Source organism: Acromyrmex echinatior, chromosome 4 (genome assembly GCF_024713525.1).
Source record: "Acromyrmex echinatior isolate Ae372 chromosome 4, ASM2471352v2, whole genome shotgun sequence".
NCBI lineage: Eukaryota > Metazoa > Arthropoda > Insecta > Hymenoptera > Formicidae > Acromyrmex > Acromyrmex echinatior.
The window spans coordinates 182678-203716 of NC_141855.1; the positions used below are offsets into that span (position 1 = coordinate 182678).

A 21039-nucleotide genomic window follows, 5' to 3' on the forward strand; every position below is an offset into this window, starting at 1 on the left:
ACGGAAAAACGACAATCGTGGTAGACCACGATTTTTTAAATCACGACACGATGAATCACAATTATATCTGCACATCGCATTATGCGGTCTCATTCGTGTTATATATTGACGAAATGATATCTTCGCTTTTAAATTGCGCGCGTGACTAAGTAAGGCGTTGTTGCAATTTTTTGTTATCATCTTTACCGATTAGATTACTCTGCTGTCAACTTTGGTATCTCTTAATACTATGTTACTCGTATTTTCAATAAGCATATTATAAGCATATTTAAATAAAATTAATTTGTTGATTTCCCGGGAAACAAACCGATGTTATTTGACGTCGTCAAAATAACAACAACGTCACCTTGTTTCCTGAATCATACATTTCACGATTGTTTTACAGCAAAGTTTGAATAACTGATTATAATTATGGCTACAAAAGTTAATGCTCAAGTAATGTATCATATTTTTATCCGCTGGAGGAAGTTTTAATGTAGGAATCTGCAGTTCGATTTGCTGTTGAAAGGAAGCCACAGAACTCTGGAATGTTATCCTATTAAATATTTCACTTCGCGCGTTGCAATGAAATGTTTTGTTTATTCATGCATGCGATACAAAATTTCAAGAACTAACAGACCAGGAAAAAAAACGCACCCCTCATACGACTACAACTGTTTGCTACAATTTGCAAGCGTACAAAAAGTGTACATACGAATGGAGATTGTAGAAAGATTATCATCGTTATTTCGTTTTGATTAGCGCAGAGCTCCATTCTCGTCATCACGTCGGCCGTTTTTTAATTAACATTGCATTTACACCCAACATCCACCGTCACATTTGTACACAACGTAGTATTTAGCCCTCTGTTAAATTATTCCTGCAGTCGCGTCCGTACAAAGATTCGATTGAAATTCACTTACATAGCAGCTACAGCGAATAAATTACTCTCTTACCAATTAGTTATCAAATAAATATCTAACGAATAAATCCCGAGAACCTCAACTATTAAACTCGACTATTAAAAGTAACGTAGTAGGCTAGATGTACATTTACATAAAGATCCGCACATTTCGGCAGCGATATCAAGTAATTACAATAACAATTGACGTATATAGCCGCATGTTCAGCATCAAGTACGTACGATCACCGATTTGCGCGCCAGAAAAGTGTTACGAATTTTACGGCTTAACGAGAAAACGAATTTGGGATTTTACAGTCGTGCGAGGAACAAGACAAATTGTTTATAAACGCGCAATGTACGCAATCTTAATTGAAGATTGCTGTCGTTTGCAGTTCCGTATGCGCACAACGCGCGTTATGTTATGATTAATTTATAGAAAGGACGAAACGTGACTTGCAATAATGTCAACTGATGATACAAAAATCTTATTGATAATATGAATATCATAAAAGGGAGATATTTTAACGTTGAATTTTTCACATCTGCGCAACTACATCATACAACGATTTTAAAATATCGCACATATATATAATAAAATAATATAATCTCAAAAGAATTTCAAGTTTTTCCTTATTTATTATTAAAAAATTAAACCAAGGACTGTTTATGATCTATTAGCTATCTCGATATAAAATAAATCTTCGACTAATTTCCCAAATTATAGAATCAAGTTACTATTATTAATTATAACGAATTGATCTGATACCGAATTCGTCACCGATGCGCGATGATTACGTTATTAACTAGGTCTAAATTATTGAAAACATATGTTACTTCTATATCTTTTAGACTCCTGCATATTGCCTGTCTTCAATCGTTGCGCAAAGACCATATAATCCACTAACGTTTAACAATTTTAACATTATAGTGAACCTTTCTTCTTCTTATATACAGCTGCGTATCGTTTATAATAACTTAATTTTATCGGGGAAGTTCTGAAAAGTGTATCGCGCAGAGGCTGTGCCATGTATCGACAATCTTGAACACTCACAATATCATTCCATTCTTTGCGTCGAACAATTGTCCATATTCTGTTCTTTGGACTTGTTACATTTTAGACCGGGTGTCTACTTAGTTTTACTCTCCGAAGCGATTGTTAATAATCAAAAGTCACGATAATTACAAGCAAGAGTCCCAAGCTGATTATTTTATACGCTTCTTGGACAGTATCTGGAAATTGAAAGTAGTTCTGTCAAGACAAACTCTCGGATATTATATAGTCTTAAGTTTATCATTAGTTCAGTTATATGAATTTTGCCATCAAGAGAGTAGCCCTCGGAGAGTATAACAAATGAACATGGCATCGCAAAAAATTTTTTTTGCTTATTTGATGTCCATCGGATAATTTCTCACAAAAGTTGCTTGTAGAAGATCATCCAGATTTGGATTAAAAAGTAGCAATTTTCCGCATTTTAATCCAAACGTTACGGTTTAAATTTCATCTTCTTTTTTACATTGATTTGCTCAACGAGCGAGTATTCTTAATTAACAACTAGAATTACATTATATTCAATTGACATCCGTTTATTTATACAATTAGCTAGCTTATCGCTTACGACGCTCTTCTTTTCCAACGAAAAGTGTTTGACTGTCAAACGAACCTTCTTGCCCGAATTAATCGTCCGTTTACATTATCCAATTTAAGCGAATTAAATTTTGATTTAAGCTGATCACATCCCAGCTGGCTTATTAGTGAACCGCGGAAGTTCGTGAGGTTCCACGTGCCGGTCCGAAATGCTCGTTTTCCCTAACAACGCTAATAATAGACTAGAAGAGAGATTTTGCTTATCACTCACTTGGGAAAGATCAAAATCTCACGAACCTCCGTTGCTTTATTAACAGCAATATATCGAGTCTCGCACAGTTACCACTCTAATTTCTAGAGTCGTCTGTACTTCGTCAACGACATGTTCCCTTTTCATCAACATCGAAAACACCTTCAAGTTGACAAATCTTTCAGAATCAATTTCAAGAATTTTGCGAATCTATATCAACAAGATATGAACAAATTTCGCGGACAGAAGGGCGTCATGCTTCGACACAAAGATCGACAGGAGATTCAGTAATTTACTTAGCTTCTGTTTCATCTTTTTCCTCGCGCCACCCCATTTTCGTTCAGCTTAGGGCGGATTTCGAGCGAATCGAATGACACGAAAGGGTGTAAGATAGCGTAGGCACTTTTAGGAAAAATGGCTGACAGTATGAGGCTGCGTGTCCACTCGAGAGTTAGAAATTCTTATTCTCAAGTGTCAACTGTACAGTTCTATGATTAAGAGAGGAGATTCTCCTCAGTCAGTATGTTTGTTCAAAATGGGAAGATAAGACATTTATCTTTAGGATGTCTCATATGATATCTAAAAGAAGTCTTAATGATGTCTTAAATTCCAATTTTGGACATGATGCTGTCTAAGTCAAGAGAATCGTCAATTATTTTCTTCAAGAATTTTGTTATCGACAGGAAAATTTTGTCGGTTTCGATAGTAAAACGCTGGAGCGGACATTCAGTTTAAGGTGTAATAAGACAAATCAGGACCTACTCATATAGACGAAAGTATTCAGATAAATTTGCAAGTACAGGGTTGGCCATATTCGATGGAAAGATGTTTTTTTTTCAATCATGGGAAACGTCGTTACTCGATCTAACAATTTCTGTCAAAAGTTACAGTGTTGCCAAATCTTTCCGTCGAATATGGCCAACCCTGTATACATTTTAGTATACATACAATTACATAAGATTTCAGTAAACCTTGTAAAATCTTGCAGAAAGAAATAAATAATAAGGTTATAATTATTTTTAGAATTTACCTATAAATTTTTTATCTTACAAATCGGAAATTAACATATACGTGCTGTATAAGTATCCAATTTGTTTTAATTCTGTTCGATTCTTTTTCGACTTATTTGTCCCTACGTAAAACGCGAGGATTAAAAGACAAATTTTCCCAAAATTCCTTATAATTTCATTAAACGCGATATATTCGCAAAGGCAGATCCTGATAGATCTCACTTTCATAGGAAAGACATGTCCTTAAGATGTATACCAAGAATTTGCACGCCGCGATGAAGGATGTTATACTCTCGCGATAGAATAAGATGACGAGACAAAATGATTACGCACATCAAGCGCACCTATGTTCGCGCACATCTCAGAACGCAAAGGAACCGACAGCGGATCGAAATCAGCGGGGAACCTCATTAATTTAATGCTGTCACACAATATTCACTATTTTCGTACTAGAGCTGCACGCATATAGCCTACAATTAACTACGAAACGATTGCTTTTCGTTGACGGTTTAAAGTAATCTAAAGTTCCTATAAGTAGCGTCGCCTCGTCAGTGACTTGTATATATAATATATTACATATTCGCCTTTGTGTGCTCTTTCTTCCGCCTCTTCACTATGTTAAAATATTTTTATTTTGTCTATTATACTAGCGCGTTTTTGTAGCTTTATGTTCTTGCGCGGTATTTTGAGTTATCCGCCGGGGACACACGTGAAGAAAGTTTTGCGAAAATCTGAAGAAAGAGCACTCCTATATTCGTTCTTTTCATAATAACACGATAGGCCATTCGATAACCAACATTGCACTATGTATGTATACATAACGTCCGTCCGAGTCCGGAAGATATCACCTACACCGAATAAAATCGGGCTCTTTTTATAGCCAAACTTTATAATCTGCCTTTTTTTTTCAAATAATGACATGAATAAAATATTGCAATACAACTAACGCGAAATACTACAATTTCATGTGATATATTTATTATAACGAATTTTTAAAATCAAGTTAATGCTATTTTTAAGATGACTCGATCGTTAATAATGATCAAAAGATTGTTTTTAGACATTATAACTGTATGAAGATATATTAAAATTTATTACATATATTCCAATGTATATTAAACAAGTATATACTGCGATTATTCTTGCGATTTCAAAAGAAAATTATTTCATTAGCGGAACTTAATATTAATACAAGATAAATATGTTGGTTTTATGGATCTGCATCCTGCTGAAGTAGCAGACGAGTCAGCAGCGACTGAGTTAAATAATAGTTAAATAAACGAGTTAAATAATAAGGAAACTTAATAAAATAAAACGCGTGGTTGTAAAACGCTTTTCGTAAAAACAATAAGCGTATTACAGTAAAAAAAAAGAACGCATAAACATAGTTTTATACATCCTGCTTACATCTTGATTAAATACAATTTTTGTACAGTTTCTTTTTTTTATACAGATTTCTTGTCAACTGAATTAGAACTCGGAATGCGTTCTTCATGTGAGATTCGGACCTCGGCTGATCCCTTCAACGCGATATTTCTCGTCTCTCTTCTGCTTCCGGTAGCACTTGATCTTTTCGGTCCGAAGCACTTACGTTCGTGCGACCAAGTTGCGACGCGATAGCGCGCAATGAGAGAAAGAAGGTAGGGACGAAGAAGGGAATGATAGAGAAAGAAGGTGCATGTTCTTTTCTCCGCGACCGTAAATATTCTCAATCACAAGTCCATCCTAGCAACTTGGCACTGAAGGGAGAGCGAGCTACACGATGACGTAGGACGACTTCGGCCCGGTCATCTTGTCACATCAGAATAGGCCGAGCTTGGTCCGCAGGAACTCCTTGATCGGAACATAATATTGGCTCCTTAAGGCCACCATTTCCGGCGTCTTACGCAAGCTGTTGAACAGCGTTGTGTCCGTTTCGAACACCAATACCGTCACGATGAATAGTACCGTAATCGTCAGCATGAACGCCGGTATAAAGATCCTGACCACATGCAAACTTCTGTGTTTGATCTTGCTGTTAGCCACGCGTCGGACGCCCTGATGTTGCTGCTGATGATGTTGTTGCTGTTGGAGGCAGAGCTTGGAATTCTGCAGTTTCTGCATCTTCGGTACCGGTGTGACCGAACGGCTGTGCGGCTTACCGGACGCGTCCAACAACTGGCTTTCCGACGAGGAATGGTCGAAGGAGTCCCTGAAGTAGTAATCGTTCGCCTCGCCCTCGTGCTGGCCGACTGAAACAGAAAGGACGCGATCGATGCTATTGGATGATTGTGTTAGCGAGTAACTTGTAAGAGACGAAGACGTTACATGTGCGGAGTTTTCTGACGATCCCACTCTGAGATTTCAGAATTGTGTTCGTAGAGTTAGCTGAGTTTTTATTACATCGTAAAGTCAACTGAAATAATTCTTTTATGTGTAACGATTTGCTTCCGTTTGTCTACTCGAGCACAATGTTTCCTTTGCTTTAACTCTCAAATTCTACATATAAAACAAAATATATAAATGTAAAATCTCGAATGAAATAACATTTTGTGATAAATTTAATTGTATATAAATAACAAAGAAATGTCAATACGGTATATATAAATATGAAGAAATATCTATATGAAGAAATATAAAGAAACGTCTATATCAAGCGTTTTATATTACAGTCGAATTTAGAAGATGATAAAAATAAAATAACTCACTTAAATATCTTCTTGAACTTGCAAACTTGCAAATATTTCTAACAATCACATTGTTATCAAAACGGAATAATTTCTGTTATCTATACAGAAAATGCTATTTGTGTGATTCATTGTTACAATCTACTCATCTGATCGTTTAATTATTAAATAGATATACTATGTTATTATTTTTAAAATAAAATTAGAAAGTTGTGTTAGAAGAATTCGAAAGGAAACTTTAAAAGTATTTCACGTCTAATCTCATTCGATCTGTAATTTCATTGAAAAAATAATACAAAAAAGATTTCGTAACAATGGCCCGTTCGGAAGAGAGTAATAGCGAATTCAGTTGGACGTATCAATGCATATTAAAGCCGTACATTGATTAATCCGAATTTAAAAGTGAAATGCAATTATTTTGAATTATAAGATACATATTTTACTTAACAGCACAATAAAATGTATTGAGAATTTCACGGTTTAACCTGTATTTATACTTATATTAAATACATATCTAATATCTTTACATTACTTTATGTATCTCTATATATGCAGCTCTAATATGCATCAGTGGGCAGTGAGTAAAATTGAATTCGCTATTAGATTATCGATCTCTACAAACTGACTCTGCAGAGGAAATCGACAGAAAACTGCTTTACGTGAATTTACGTATGCGCGTGCACTCCTGTAATCATCGTACACTCTCATAATTGCGATCGTTATTTTATCAATTTAACCATCGTACTCGAGACTTGGCTTGGATATGAAGAGAATCTTTCAGTGACTCCTGAATATTCGAGATATCCAAAAAGGATGTGGTTTTATAGTTTTCTTCAATAACCAGTTAGCAAAGTACGATGATCAAAATATCTCGCGGATTCACTATTATATGTCATGGATTCAGGAACAATGTATCGGATGTGTCGGTTTGTATACATTAACAGGCGCAAACCCATGCAGACCGCAATAGTCGAAGCGTAACATAAAGGAAGACGCAAGGTAACAAAGCAGAGTCCAACTCCAACGATAACGACGTACACGTAGGAGCACAGGAGAGGCGAGGTTTAATACGCAACTATACGCAATTGACAGAGGAAGAGACAGAGGGAGGAGGAAAGAAAAAGGAAACGGAAGCCCTGCATTCGTTTACGCAGCGGTTAACGCAGAAGTACTACTTTATCCTTGTTGTTCACCAAGTGTTAAACAAGGATTAAATGATACTCTCTGCGCTAACCACTGCGTAAATGAATGCACTCAAGGTCTTTGACGTTTCATCGTCCTGGGGTCTTCGCGCTTACCTGCTGCCTCCCGTTGTCCCGAATGATCAAATCCATTCGACAGTCCTGGCCTCGCGGCCAGATTCGCGCAACCGTTGGCGGTCTTCGTCGTCGCTTCGCGGCCTACCTTGCCGTCGATCTCGCTTACCTCTACCCGCGTTTTACCGTCGTGCGCGGAACGCACGCTTCTGACAGGGATCCGTCCGTTGACGCTCGCCGGCGCCTTCGAGCTCTTGATTATCAGGGCGGTCGACCGCACCACCATCGGGCATCGCTCGTTAATCAGGGCGTTAATACGCTGCCGCACGACGTGCTCGACGTCGTGGCCCGCCAGCTCCTCCGAGCCTATCACTATTTTCTGACTGTACAACGGTTGCGGTCGGTTCAGCGTGCTCTTGGGAAATTTCAGTTTGGCTTTCGCACGGTTTGTGGTGATGGTGTTGGAAGTGGTGATGGTGGTAGTGGTGGTGGTGATGGTAGTAGTAGACGTGTGGGTGGCACTCGCATGCGTATCATTTTCGTCTACGGCTAAAAGAACAGAAAGAAAAGGAGAAAACAAATCAACCGAACGTTCTAAAAAGCCAAAGAAGCTGCGGCGGCAGTCCCGTAAAAAAAAAGAGAGATTTTTCTCGGCGTCGCTTATAAACACTCGATGCATGATCGACATTTATTCCTCGAGATTAAGCGGGCAATGCGAGAGACCGGAAATTCGATTTATTCCAATTTTTATACTTAGAATTCTTTCTTTTACATAAAAAAAAAGAGTAATGAACAAATGTACTAATTTTCGAATTTTTCAATTGTCTTCTTTGGTATAAGGGTGCTTAATTTCAAATCGATAAGTAGAACCGAAAGATTATCTCGCTCTCCCTAGAGAGAAAATTTCGCATGTTATATGTATGCTTCGTCATGCACTAATTTCTGTCAAAGATTAAATATTTTCTCTCTTACTATACCTAGTACCTTAACTTTACATTATTCGCGTGATTTTTTTAACATAATTAGTCGCGTGAGATGTTTCGCGTGGGATATTCTAACTTTATGTCTTAATTTTCAGTATTCCTCTTTTATAATTTAAAATTAAATAAAAATTGATATTTTATATATCCTTTAGATAGAAATAAATACAAACAAATTTTTTTAATTGTAGAACAATTTGCACCAAATATGTATAAACAGTATTTATACATTTAGCGAATTTATAAGCTCGGAAGCGTTCTAGACATCTCACGCGAGTAATAATGAGTTAAAACTACTGATTTGATCGTTGATATCTAACTAAAAGTATACATTTCTCCTTTATAAAATTTAAATGCAAGTTTCAAACAAGCTTTTGACAGGTTAATATACTGCTGTTTCGTTATTATATCGTGTACTCATGCGTCGCGGCGATGGACTCGAATGGACCAGGAGGCTGAACAAGATTAGGGAATTCAATGTTTCAAACAGGAGAAAGAAAGAAAGAGATAGATAAAGAAAGAGAAAAAAGATAGATAGATAGATAGATAGATAGATAGAGAGAGAGAGAGAGAGAGAGAAAAGAAAGAGAAAGAGAGAAAAAGGTGTAAAGATTATTAGATCCGTTAACTAACCGTTGTTTCTCCTGGCGTGAATCTCTTGGTCCTCGGATACAGTCTCCAGAAGGGGCAAGGTATTGTCTGGGCAGTAGGGCGAGCTGAGGGGAACCCCCGCACCGCCCTCCAGCATCCCGGTGCCATCCAGGCCCGCACTGTGACAGCTACGTGGTAAGCTGGAATATCCTGAAATGCGAGGGAAAGCAAATTTGTACAGTTCATACATTAAGAGATTGCAATTACTTTACAATATATCTTCCAATTTTATAAAAAAATCATCGTCGCCGCGTAAAATTATGATAATTAAAATCCCCGAACAAATTTCTAAATTTACCTAAACGTCTACCATTCTACAGAAAAATGCGTGTTTCGATGGTCCGTGTTCACGAAATTACCCATCTACAGAAAAATGTGAAACACGCGGTTTTCTGTACAATGGTAATATCGTGAACATGGAGCACCAAAAAGCGACAGTGTATGCAAATTACGTGGCGATGAAAAAAAATTACTCACGTATTTCGACGAGATCCTGACTCGGTGTGCTGGGGGTCGCCGGTACACTACTGGCCTTTCTTCTTAAACACGTCGTCTGGCAGCGTTGTATCGGTGGTTCCTCCTTCCGAAGTGGTCCTGCCTCCTCCAGAACTTCCCTCTCCGTTCTTCCGGTGTATTTAAATTTGTATCCCCACGAGAAGATAGAGCCGCCACTTACCACCGGCGCATCTGACGCCCTCGGCAAGCTGCACATAATCAAGTTAAAAGTTACTCGTGACGTTCGTATACTGTACGATAATCAACGAAATATTAAATATTTACTTAATTATAAATATGTATAACACTTTATATTTTAATCGATATCGGACATGTACCGTTACTTGCAGTAACAAAATGATTTTATTGTAAATCTCTTAGCGTTGATTGTTATATACGACACGGAAATTTTATCAGCTTATAGAATAATATTTATAACTCTTCGAATTCTATTATAATATTTACGTTGTTTATGTCGTCATCACAATTGTTTATGATTAAAGCTTTGAGGATTAAAAATGTTAGTAAAAACGTTTGCTAGAAATGCAACATTGTTTATGTAATTGCAAATTACAAATTTAAGTTGTGCATCAATATCCATGTTTGACTGTCCTTGACGTTTTTCAATTTTTTTCACTATTAGATTTAATTTCAGAGTCGTCATATATTTATACATTTTATTTAATTCAATAAATATTTGCGGCAGAGTATTATATCACCATGATAAAATTTTCCTTCGCTTTCGAAGGAAAATTTCGTCTCTTTTAAACTTGTTCGAAAAGAATACCGTCAGGAGCGATTAATCGGCTCGTTTGAATCATCAGACATGAATTTTCATTCACTTGCGAACAAGCGCGGCATAAATATCGCAAGAATCGAGAATAGGCCTTCACTCGCACTGAAATCCAACTATAAGCAGAGGATTTATGCTCGCATAAATTTGCTGAGCGGAATAAACCTGGAGCAAGAGTCCTGCTAGTCCTGTGACCGAAATCGCGTTCGCTGTTGTGGACAACGCCAACTCGCCGAATTTCAGTGCGAATCCGCAGGAATTTCATTCCCCTTGTGTGTATGTGTGTGGATAATACCTCTATCTAATTAATCAGATCGTTTCCTCTAATGTTTTTCGCGTTTGATTCAAATGCAGTTTTATTTAACGTCTACAAGAAATATTTTTTAGTCCACCCGTTGTAGACAACTGTTAGTTCTTCGTATAATATTGTATAACGTTGTATTATTCTTAAAAAAAAAAAATTGCTAATTAAAGCTGAAACAAAGCTGATTTTCTATTGTGAATTCTATCTTGTGGCAGGCATCAACGTTGCGAGTTGCAACTGTACTTTAATTATCTGGATGACAGCTAAATTATCCTGGACAAGACAACGGTCGTTTACCGCGATTTTAACCTTGTTTGCCATTTCTAATGTCCATTCGAAACACTCTGACAGGTATATCTTCAAGTACGAGTAAATAGACCAATGTCAAGATTGCATGCAACTCTCCAGTAATCTCTTTGTTTCCATTTATTATAATGACTTCCAAATCTTCATTTCGATGTAACTTCACGTAGAAAGGAGTATATTAGACAGATTTAACATTCTTGTTGTCATAAAAAAATTTCGAAAAGTGGATCATCTTTTTATTACGAAAAATACAAAAGACCCTGCAATAATTATATGGGAAAGTATAATACAATTATAATTATTGAGCTCTATTATTATTTATGATATCTCTTGTTCAGCACTGAACTAAAAACTAACTCATTTTATCGGGACGCAATTTTCCGTATAATTAGTGTCTTTTAATTGATTTTGATAAATTTACGAAATGTTGAGAACACTGAACCGTTATAACATAGATCGAGTTATCATTGACAATACGTTTATTTGAAAGTAGTGCCACGTTGTGTTTACGTGACTGCAAAATTGATTGAAATTCGGATGAAATGTAGGATGATATTTGACGAACGAAGTGTCCACGGTAATTTTCGTTTTAAATTTGACATTTACTATATGGAAATACTCACTTTTAGCACAAATTCACTTAAATGACACTCGTAAAATTGCAATGTTCGCTACATACAGATATACCATGTACGAATAGAAAAAAAGTTATGTTCGTTGCTGAAACAACCTTCTATAAGCACAAGCGTTCGTTCGGGTATCCATCAATGCTTATGGTAGAAGCATTAAATTTGACTGCGCGATAGTAACGATAAACCGTGCATGTAAGTGTCAGCAATATTTCCGGGGATCGGATGCATCTTTTACAGAAGCACTGGAGCTACTTTTACGGCTCAGTTCAATTACTTATGTCGGAAATTTCGGAAAAGCCACACGTACGACGTGGCCAAAATGCGAAAATGCGCCGGAAGACATTTTGCAAACTTTGCTCAAGTTTCAACTTGATATGAAAAGCTAAGGAGATCTGCAACTGATTGATCGATTACTAAATTTTCACGAAAAAGAGATTAACAATTCCGTTCACTGCATTTTCGCATAGTGATTCGAATGCAGCATTTCGAATAAAAAAAAACCTCGGAAAAATCAGAAATAATATTATAAAATAAAAAATACTTGTATTTAAAATGTATAAGCATCATTTGCGGATTTGAATCATTAATGTACAGGAATATGCATAATGATGAGAACACGTGAATGGATGTAAAAGCTTCTCCACAAGTAGTAAAAATGCCATGCGATGTAAAACATAATAAATCTCATAGGTGCTTTCAGAGAAAACACGAGTAAAAGACAGCATTACTCACGTAAAAAACAGCATCTGCTCGATGGCGCACCGCCACACGTGACGACAGTTCGTTGCTGTGGGACATTTGAACCCGACGAGATGCTTTTTCTGAAAATTGCAAATACGAAGACGCTCGAAAAATATCCTATCTTAACGCTATACGTATTATGCGAGCAAATATTTGCATTTTTGCAAAAGCCAACAAAAAAATAGATTATCTTTGCACTTCGAACAAGATAAATAAATAGGAAAAAAAAACGAGCAGATTAATACTGTATCTTATTTTAACGATGATGACATTCTTTAACGATTGCACGATGATAATCACTTTGAGAATATTGTAAGTACGTCGCGTACAATCACAAAATAGAATAAAGTGAATATTATTGATTCAAAGTACACGATCCGCCGCGTCTTTCGTAGCCGGAATTTCCAATTTAAAAATGAGACCGATATCTTGTAAAAATGTATAGTTTTAAAATAACAAAGACAACTGTTTTATTTCTAGTTTTATTACTCAAGGAGAAATAATAGGAAAGCAAAGGGTTTCGTGAGATAAGAAAGATTTATTATTCGCAGGGGACGACGTGAGTCGAGATACGCATCTTCTAAAAGCATCTGTATTATTTCATTTTGATAAACGCAAATCATACAAATACACGCATAGAAATCATTTAAGATCGTTTTTAAGATCGTCATTTAAGATGATTTTTTTTCTTCGACGTGTTTTTTTGACCTTTTTTTTTCTATATTAGTTGTAATAGTTAAGCATTAAAATTATTGTATTAAAATACCGCGATTAAAATCGCTCTCCAACTCACCTTTGTCCTCACGTCCTGCACGAGTCCAGCAGAGGGAAACAAGGGGTAATAGGATTACTTAACTTACAATCACGTAATATCTGACGTCACATGCACATACTGCACGCATACGTTGCACGCGAGCGAATCATGCACGAATGAGAGCGCGCATTTTCACGTGCGATTATTGTAACATAGTAGTATACGTAGTGTTCGTAATTAGAAATAATGTCGAGATAAAACAAGGTTTTCCAAGGGCTTTAAAGGTCCAAACTGCATAACACGATACGAAAAACGATTAAATAATTCCGACGAAGATCTCTTAATACGACAAAGACCTTGTTACTTCTGTCAAAGGGAAATTTCTTTCGGCTAAATTTATGACTAAAATGCTGAGAAAATCATAATGTAATTGCAATATTCATAATCAGAAAAGTCGTCTCACACAATAATAGTATAGAGCAATTTTTTGAAAAATAAAAAGCAAAATAAAAATTCGTTCTGATATCTCATTATATAATCTGCTATAAAATAGTTGAGGTGATCTTTAAATTCTTTGGAATGGAATCTCACTCTTTAGAAATTCCATTTCACAAGAATTTACAGTGAAGGTAATTTTATTTATCACAATGTTTTAATAAGCAAATTATAAAATTTAACTCTGTAGAAACCTTCATAGCTTTAAGATGAAGATTTAATTAATATTATATATAATATATAAATATTTAATACCCCCTAACCCATGATAATCTAACCTATAATAATAATAATAAAAAATTATTTTATTTTTTATTTTTTAAATTACTTTTATAAAAAATAAATCTCCCTGCTATACTTTATATATGTTATAAATAAATATTAATAAAAATATAGAAAATATAAAAATTATATATTAATTTTCTATACACTCTTTTCACTTCACTATTCTTCTTTTATTATCAAAAAGAAATTGTGGCAAAATATTTCTTCTACAAGGCAAACTATAAATATAGATGTATATCTGCATTCGCGAATGAGATGCAGATAAGTTGCCCGCACTTCTTCCGATTCATACAAACACTACAAATTGTACGAATTTTAGAATCAAATAACGACTTAATATTAATAACTTTATTTATGTTTGACTTGCAACACATCACGCGATACATCTAGGCTTGCGTCTTATTAGATGTTATTCCCATGTTTGTATTTTCCATACAATGTGTTTAATACAATTCAATTTCAGCAATTAAAAACGATATTAGTTCTTTTATATAACATAGTATTAAAAATGAAAATTTATGTGGAAAATTTTAATTATCTAAAAAAATGAAATATTCCGCCGCGTCTATTCGTCGTTTTCGTCCGATAGAGCGTAATATAAACAAATATGCGCAGTCAACAACAAATATGCTTACCTCGTTTATCGTCACATGCACAATAAACATCTTTCCTTCAAAATTGATCTTTTGAACTTCCGACCAGCGGAAATGCTGAATTTTTCGTGAGTCTTGGAATGTCAGAATCCCACAGTGATTAATGCCTAAATGAAGCTGCGTGCCCTTGTCGGGATCCTGTAAATGTAACACGAACGTATTTATCAGAAAATAAAATCGCAACGTGACCGGAAACGCAATGCAAGTATCTGCACTGTAATGTTCATATGGATAATGCGAGAGAGAATTCAAGAAAAATTTCCATTTAGTTAATGCATTCGCTGTGAAAGGATTATCCTGACATTCAATCGTTACGTCACTTTTTATTTACATCAGAAATTGTCGTTAAATTTTTATCGATAGCGTAGGGAAAACAATTTGCATATATAATACATACATATAATTATCGTCCAGATAAAACTAATTACATGGAAAACATTTTTTATTAAAATGAACGGCAATTATATTTGTAATTATTATTCGCTCTTTGTCTATTTCTTCAATGAGTTTTTTTTTCTTTCCACAATTTATTCAATACCTCATTGTCGACCTTTTCCGATAAGAACATCGTACATCGAACGTCATGATGGCCAATGAGACGAACGTTTAGCGCGTGAAACAGATACTTTGCAGACGAGTGTGCAGGTATCCTTTCTCGAGTATAAGTGAGAACTATGTCTCATAGTCACGATGTCGCGCCATAAAAATGACATTTTCCCTTAAACGGAAGACGGTCGCAACAGTGGATCGCGATTACTTCTTCAGCGAAAATGTCGCCATGCAGGCAGGAAGTAAAAAACCAATAAACGACAGGTGCTACCACGTCATCAAGTACTCGCCTCTCGCGACAAGAGTGCAATGAATGCATCGTGAATAATAGCGGGTTGTTTTTCCTCGCGAACGATACGGAACACGAGATTGTTAGTTTACTGTTGAGTCGCATATATCGCAATTTATTTGTCAGCGAGAGAATCCCGGCAAAGATAATGACAGTGGTTTCAATGGACGTATCGATCGACCGAAACATTAATTAAACAATAGAGTACGTTGCATTAGCAATATTGAAAATGTGTCGGTGATAGAGTTAATATTAAACAGTATTTTATCGCTTAGGAGATGGAGATTATTTCATCACTTGGAATAGGATTTTAAGAATGCTTTTACATCTTGTATATAAATAGAAATGCAAGACGTTATATAATATAACGTCTTACATAATACATTTCCTAGTGATAACTTCTCTACTTCTAAAATATTCACATAATAAAAATATTTTGTATTTGTATTGGAAACGAGTCACTCCTTGTTAAGAAATCTTGTTAAAATTTTGTGTTGAGTTTTTAATATATTCGAATGTTAATTGAACATAATGAGATTATGTTATTTAAATATTTTGTGTCAAATTGATTATTCAACATTTCAGTATAAAAATAACACAATTTATGAGTAAGTTAATAAATAACATAAAAATATTGTGTTTTGAAACGTAAATTCTAAGACAAATAAATGAAATACATATTAATTTAATATATCAAAATGTTAATTTTACTAAAAAAAAAATGCTTTCACATTTTGGTTACAAATTGCATTAGTATTACTTTCTTGTGTTAATTTTTTTATCTTATATTTGTGTTATTAACGTATTCATTTTGTGTTAAATTAATACTAAAATTTGAATGGACCGTTTGGGATACGTAAAATATGTTCAATTTAACATAAATTTTCCAATTGTGCTCTTCTTGATTCGTATATTGATTCGTATAAGTTAGGAGGCTAAGTGTATGCGGATGGTATATATCACGGTAACAATCGGATAAAGATGTTTCAACGAACGAATCCTCAATCGGTTGTCGACAGCGTATAATAGATGCGCTCTTGAGGAAATCCCGTGGAAGACTTGCTCTTCGTTTGAATATCAATGAATCGTTGCTTCATATTCTGTGATATTGGCAGAGACATCAATAGCAGCTAAAATCGGTTATCTCTGAAAACGTTTTCTAGCTTGCAAAATTGTTCCGTCATGAAAAATGAAGTCCGGGCGATTCGGAATTATTATAAATTAAATTGCAAACTAAATGGTGGACGAGTAAATGAAAATCTGTATTTAGTATCCCATGTAACGTACACGTTAGCTTACATTAATAATATTTATATTGAAATTTATTTGTAATATATGCTCTCAAGTTATATCTATAAAACTCATGTTTTACAGTTATACAAATGTAACTAAATTTAGACACGTTTGAACATTTTCAAGCAGTGAATATCATGGCAAAATAAAAAAAGTCGTCAATTTATGAAACAAGCATACAAAGCACGAGGAAGATAAATCGGTTATAAACTCTTATCGACATAGGCAAGACTTTAAACGCAATAGCTATACAGCCGTGTTCGAATTTATTAATCTGCATTCATCGATCTCAAAACTTGCGCTGAAGCGTTATTCTTGCACCCGGATTGCAATCTGCATTTTTTATAAGAATAGAATAAAATGGAACAATTGAGTGAAAGCCTCTTTTTGATCTTGGAACAATGAAATTATTTGTAATAGTAATCAAAGTGATTGCAAAACAAATATTATATGTAATTTTAAGTCTCAAATTTCCCCAGCAAAGAAGATCATCGAAAACGTAATATTGTATCCTGTTAATAACGCTGAATATTAATTTGAGATAAATTTCTGATTAGCAAATTTCTAATAGCAGCTTTATTGGTTTATAAAATTTGAGATCAATCTCTGATTGGTCACAAATAATGTCATTACTTTGAACGACTGTGCTTCATGAAATTGATTCATCTTGTCTTCTTATATCATGATTACAACAAGAAATCATTGACCGGTCGTTTGAAAATTTAAAGCCGATCAATGATTTATTGTTGTTTTCAAACGAAGTAAACAGACAAACGTCATTCATAAAGAATCGCGAAAGAAGCCAACGTTTATTGATGCGTCAAAGGACAACAGTACATCGCTAACGGATTGAAACATATTGCCGGAAATAAAGAAGGGCGTTATTAGCATCACGAAAGGAAACGACCATGAGAGCTCACTTCAGTTGGTCACGCTATCAACCCGTTAGCAACTTTCAAGTTTGTTCCTCGACAATGTTGTCGTCCACATTGTTGATCACGACTACTTCGACTACTATTGAGTCAACATTCGACCCATTTTGGGATCTTTCTTTGATAAAAGTTTAAGTACTAAGTTTCCAGATTCTGTTAGTGATATCGGTGATATTTGTAAACGAGTAAGTGTTGAAACGAAAGTGAGTCAAAGAACAAATTTCTGAATTGAAAATCCTTTGATATTATATTGACTCAATGTTTTAAGGAGCGTGCAAAAATAACGAACATTACCTTAACCGGATGTGGATCGACCGCGTACGTGTCCAATTGCGAGGCTATCCTAAGGAAGTAGTTTTCCGCCTGTTCCGGAGTGAACCCCTTCAACTGAGTCTGATGTAGGTCCATCGCTTTATCCTCGATCGTCGAGGTCTGCGTTTTCAGCAATTTGTGCTCGGAGATATAGTTCCCTTCGTGGATCTCGGGATCGTAATCTCCCAGTTCACCTGAGAATTCCGGAAAAGAAAGGCCGACTCATAAGTATCAATTGCGCGTTTCTTCTCATTCTTTATTTCACATAAATATTCTACACACAGAGTTTATTCGTTTTATTGATATCGATGAGAAAATACGTGAAGTTGATCGTAAATTGTACACAAAAAGAAAGACTTGGCTAAAATATTTAAAAATTTAGCTAGATACAGATCTAACAAATAATTTAATTGGACTATCAAAATGCTGCAAAAAATTTTGACAATATAACAACTAGTTTAGAGCATCCTATATTATTTTGATGGTCCAACAAAATTATTTTCAGATCTGTAGTTAGTTAAATTTTTAGATGTTTCAGCAAAATCTTCTTTTCCGTGTAGATTTCTAAAATTTAGAAAAACCTTTTCTGTATCTAGTTCCTATAAGAAAGAAATGTTTGATGAGGATAATTATTGAGTACACTCTGAGATCGCATGGCAGATAATTAGAAAAATAACGAGCGCTCATCGCGGCTATTACTCAAATTACAACAGGGCGTGCACAACTGGATATAAATCGTCCGCAATTGAGACCCGTTGCATGAACCGGATATCAAAGATAAATGACGAGAAAGCAAACAAATCTATTCGAAATATTAAACTAATCCGCGGCAGTTCCCACCTTCTTTAATTGATGAGATCTTATGTCCTATGTAAAAGAAGGCATTTATTTTGCGAAGAACGTGCGAGAAATCTGCACGTGAAAAACGGCCTACTTTAGCAAATAGGGGAAACGCATACCGATTGCGTTCCGCTACGAGGAACAGCTATTGCCAAGGTCAGCAAAAAGATCCAACGGAAAGCGAATGGTTTTTATAGCTGCGGCCACGATTCACTGGAAGGTGAACGATCTAAGAATTGATGGTCGACGACCGAAGTTTTAATACAAAGATTCATGATCGGGTACGGTGGAAAGTGACGGTCATTGATTGCTCTCTTACTTCTCAATAATGAGATCGTAAGACAAATAAAAGATTGATTCTGCATTTATACCTATAAAAGGACACCGACTTTGGAAGATTACTTTTTAGACTAATTTCGATCGCAATCTCAGATTCCGTAAATAGACAGTTGCATTTCTCGCTAAATTAGTTAGTCATTAGAGGAACTAAATTTAACGGAGTATGCATGTACGAATATGTAAAGACTGATAACGCGACTTGATATTAATTAATCTGATAGCGAAATTGATTAATCTGTATTTGAACAGTTCCCATTATTCATCTATCGACTTTATTTCATAACACGCTTAATCGCATTTCACGAGAGACGTTGACAGATTCGAGGTATCAACTGACAATTTTTTTTGGATGAACTTCAGAGAAAATAAACGTAAGCCATGCAATCGTATATTTTACGGAAATGGTGTTGCACGACCGATGGGCGACGATCAATGGGAGGGTTGGGTGATACATGATAACTGTGATAGGTCACTGGAAAGGAAATCCTGAATTATGGGATTCCCGAAGTCGAGATAAAGGAATAAATTGACCGAATGGACACATGAAATGGAGAGAAGCTGAAACTGCAGAAACTATATGACTGCGAACGTTATGATTGTTCATTGTTCACGAATCCAATGTCAGATACAAAACCATACTAATCATTATAATTATACTAATCGTTTATAATCGCTAGTTTATAATTATTTAATTCGGTTACTTTCTAAGAAAAAATGAATTTTCACTAAATTAACACAATTTCATAATAAATATTTTTGATTAACAGAAAATAAGATTGAAAAGCATAAAACATGACTTTAAATAAAAAATAATAGACAATTATATGAGAGAAATAAAGGTCTCTTTTTTCGTTTATGAAGACTAAAGCATCCTTGCAGCGTAAAGCTTAAGATCCGGGCGAGATGAGTTATTCTTGCACTTCATTACCTTTTCTGTCATTAAGACACGACATTATGATGTAAAATTCGAAAATCAACGAAGGATGATCAAAAGAACAAACTTACTTTGCACAATGCAAGCTACTAACAGCGCTGCCTCGCCGGGGCTGCAACACAAACGTCCGTAAAGCAGATCCCTTTTGAGCTGCTGATACACTTGATACCTGGTGATCTCCTCCTTTAGCCGCAGAGGATCAGGTGGATAGAATTTCACGCGAAAGCACAGCAAAATCTCGTGCATGTCTGAAACATAATGACAGTAAAAGGTCGGATAAGTTTCAGCCAACCAGCATCTTCACTTACGACTTGTATACTTTTGTCGTGCAAGAAAAACATTCGCAACTGACATTCGGTAAACCTTTCATAATTCCGCGCTTGGCTTAAAATATATCTTGGCAAATTCATTGAATTTAATATAAGTGCTAAATTCATATTTATTCTCTTTCACACAAAATCATCATAAGTGTATAAACGTATGTTACAGTCTATGTAAATATAGTAACAATATGATTATTTAATTAATAATATGATTACACATAGTCGCACTAGAAAGAATCTAGTAGAATTAATTCTATTTAAAAATTGACAAATCAGAATTTTCTGAGTAAATTTATTAAATTCTTGTTGAAGTTGAGATCAAGTCAGAATTCTGATGATCATTCGTCCATTTTCAACCAGAAATTTTTCTCAGTGCTTAAATTACTTACAAGTTAACAGTATAAATATTGCTCGTATCTCTGTATTTTGTAACATGCTAGTCATATTCAAAAAATCCTGCATTACTTATGTTTTGTAATATTCCTATCC

General features: G+C 35.2%; 1 protein-coding gene across 2 annotated transcripts in view; it reads right to left on the bottom strand.

Annotated features, from left to right (window-relative positions):
* Positions 1-559: 559 nt before the first annotated feature.
* Frmd5 (FERM domain containing) overlaps positions 560-21039 on the bottom strand; it is a 36461-nt gene continuing 15981 nt past the window's right edge. Inside the window, exons 4-12 of one of the 2 annotated variants that reach the window (XM_087405168.1) lie at positions 20299-20475; positions 18097-18308; positions 14722-14877; positions 13346-13360; positions 12544-12632; positions 9759-9985; positions 9264-9431; positions 7693-8199; positions 560-5959 (exon numbers count right to left, since the gene is read on the bottom strand). In XM_087405168.1, the coding sequence (XP_087261294.1) occupies positions 5529-5959; positions 7693-8199; positions 9264-9431; positions 9759-9985; positions 12544-12632; positions 13346-13360; positions 14722-14877; positions 18097-18308; positions 20299-20475 (1982 nt within the window). In that variant the 3' untranslated portion in view covers positions 560-5528. The remainder of the gene's footprint in view (positions 5960-7692; positions 8200-9263; positions 9432-9758; positions 9986-12543; positions 12633-13345; positions 13361-14721; positions 14878-18096; positions 18309-20298; positions 20476-21039) is intronic. The other variant, XM_087405169.1, reaches the window with a different exon arrangement.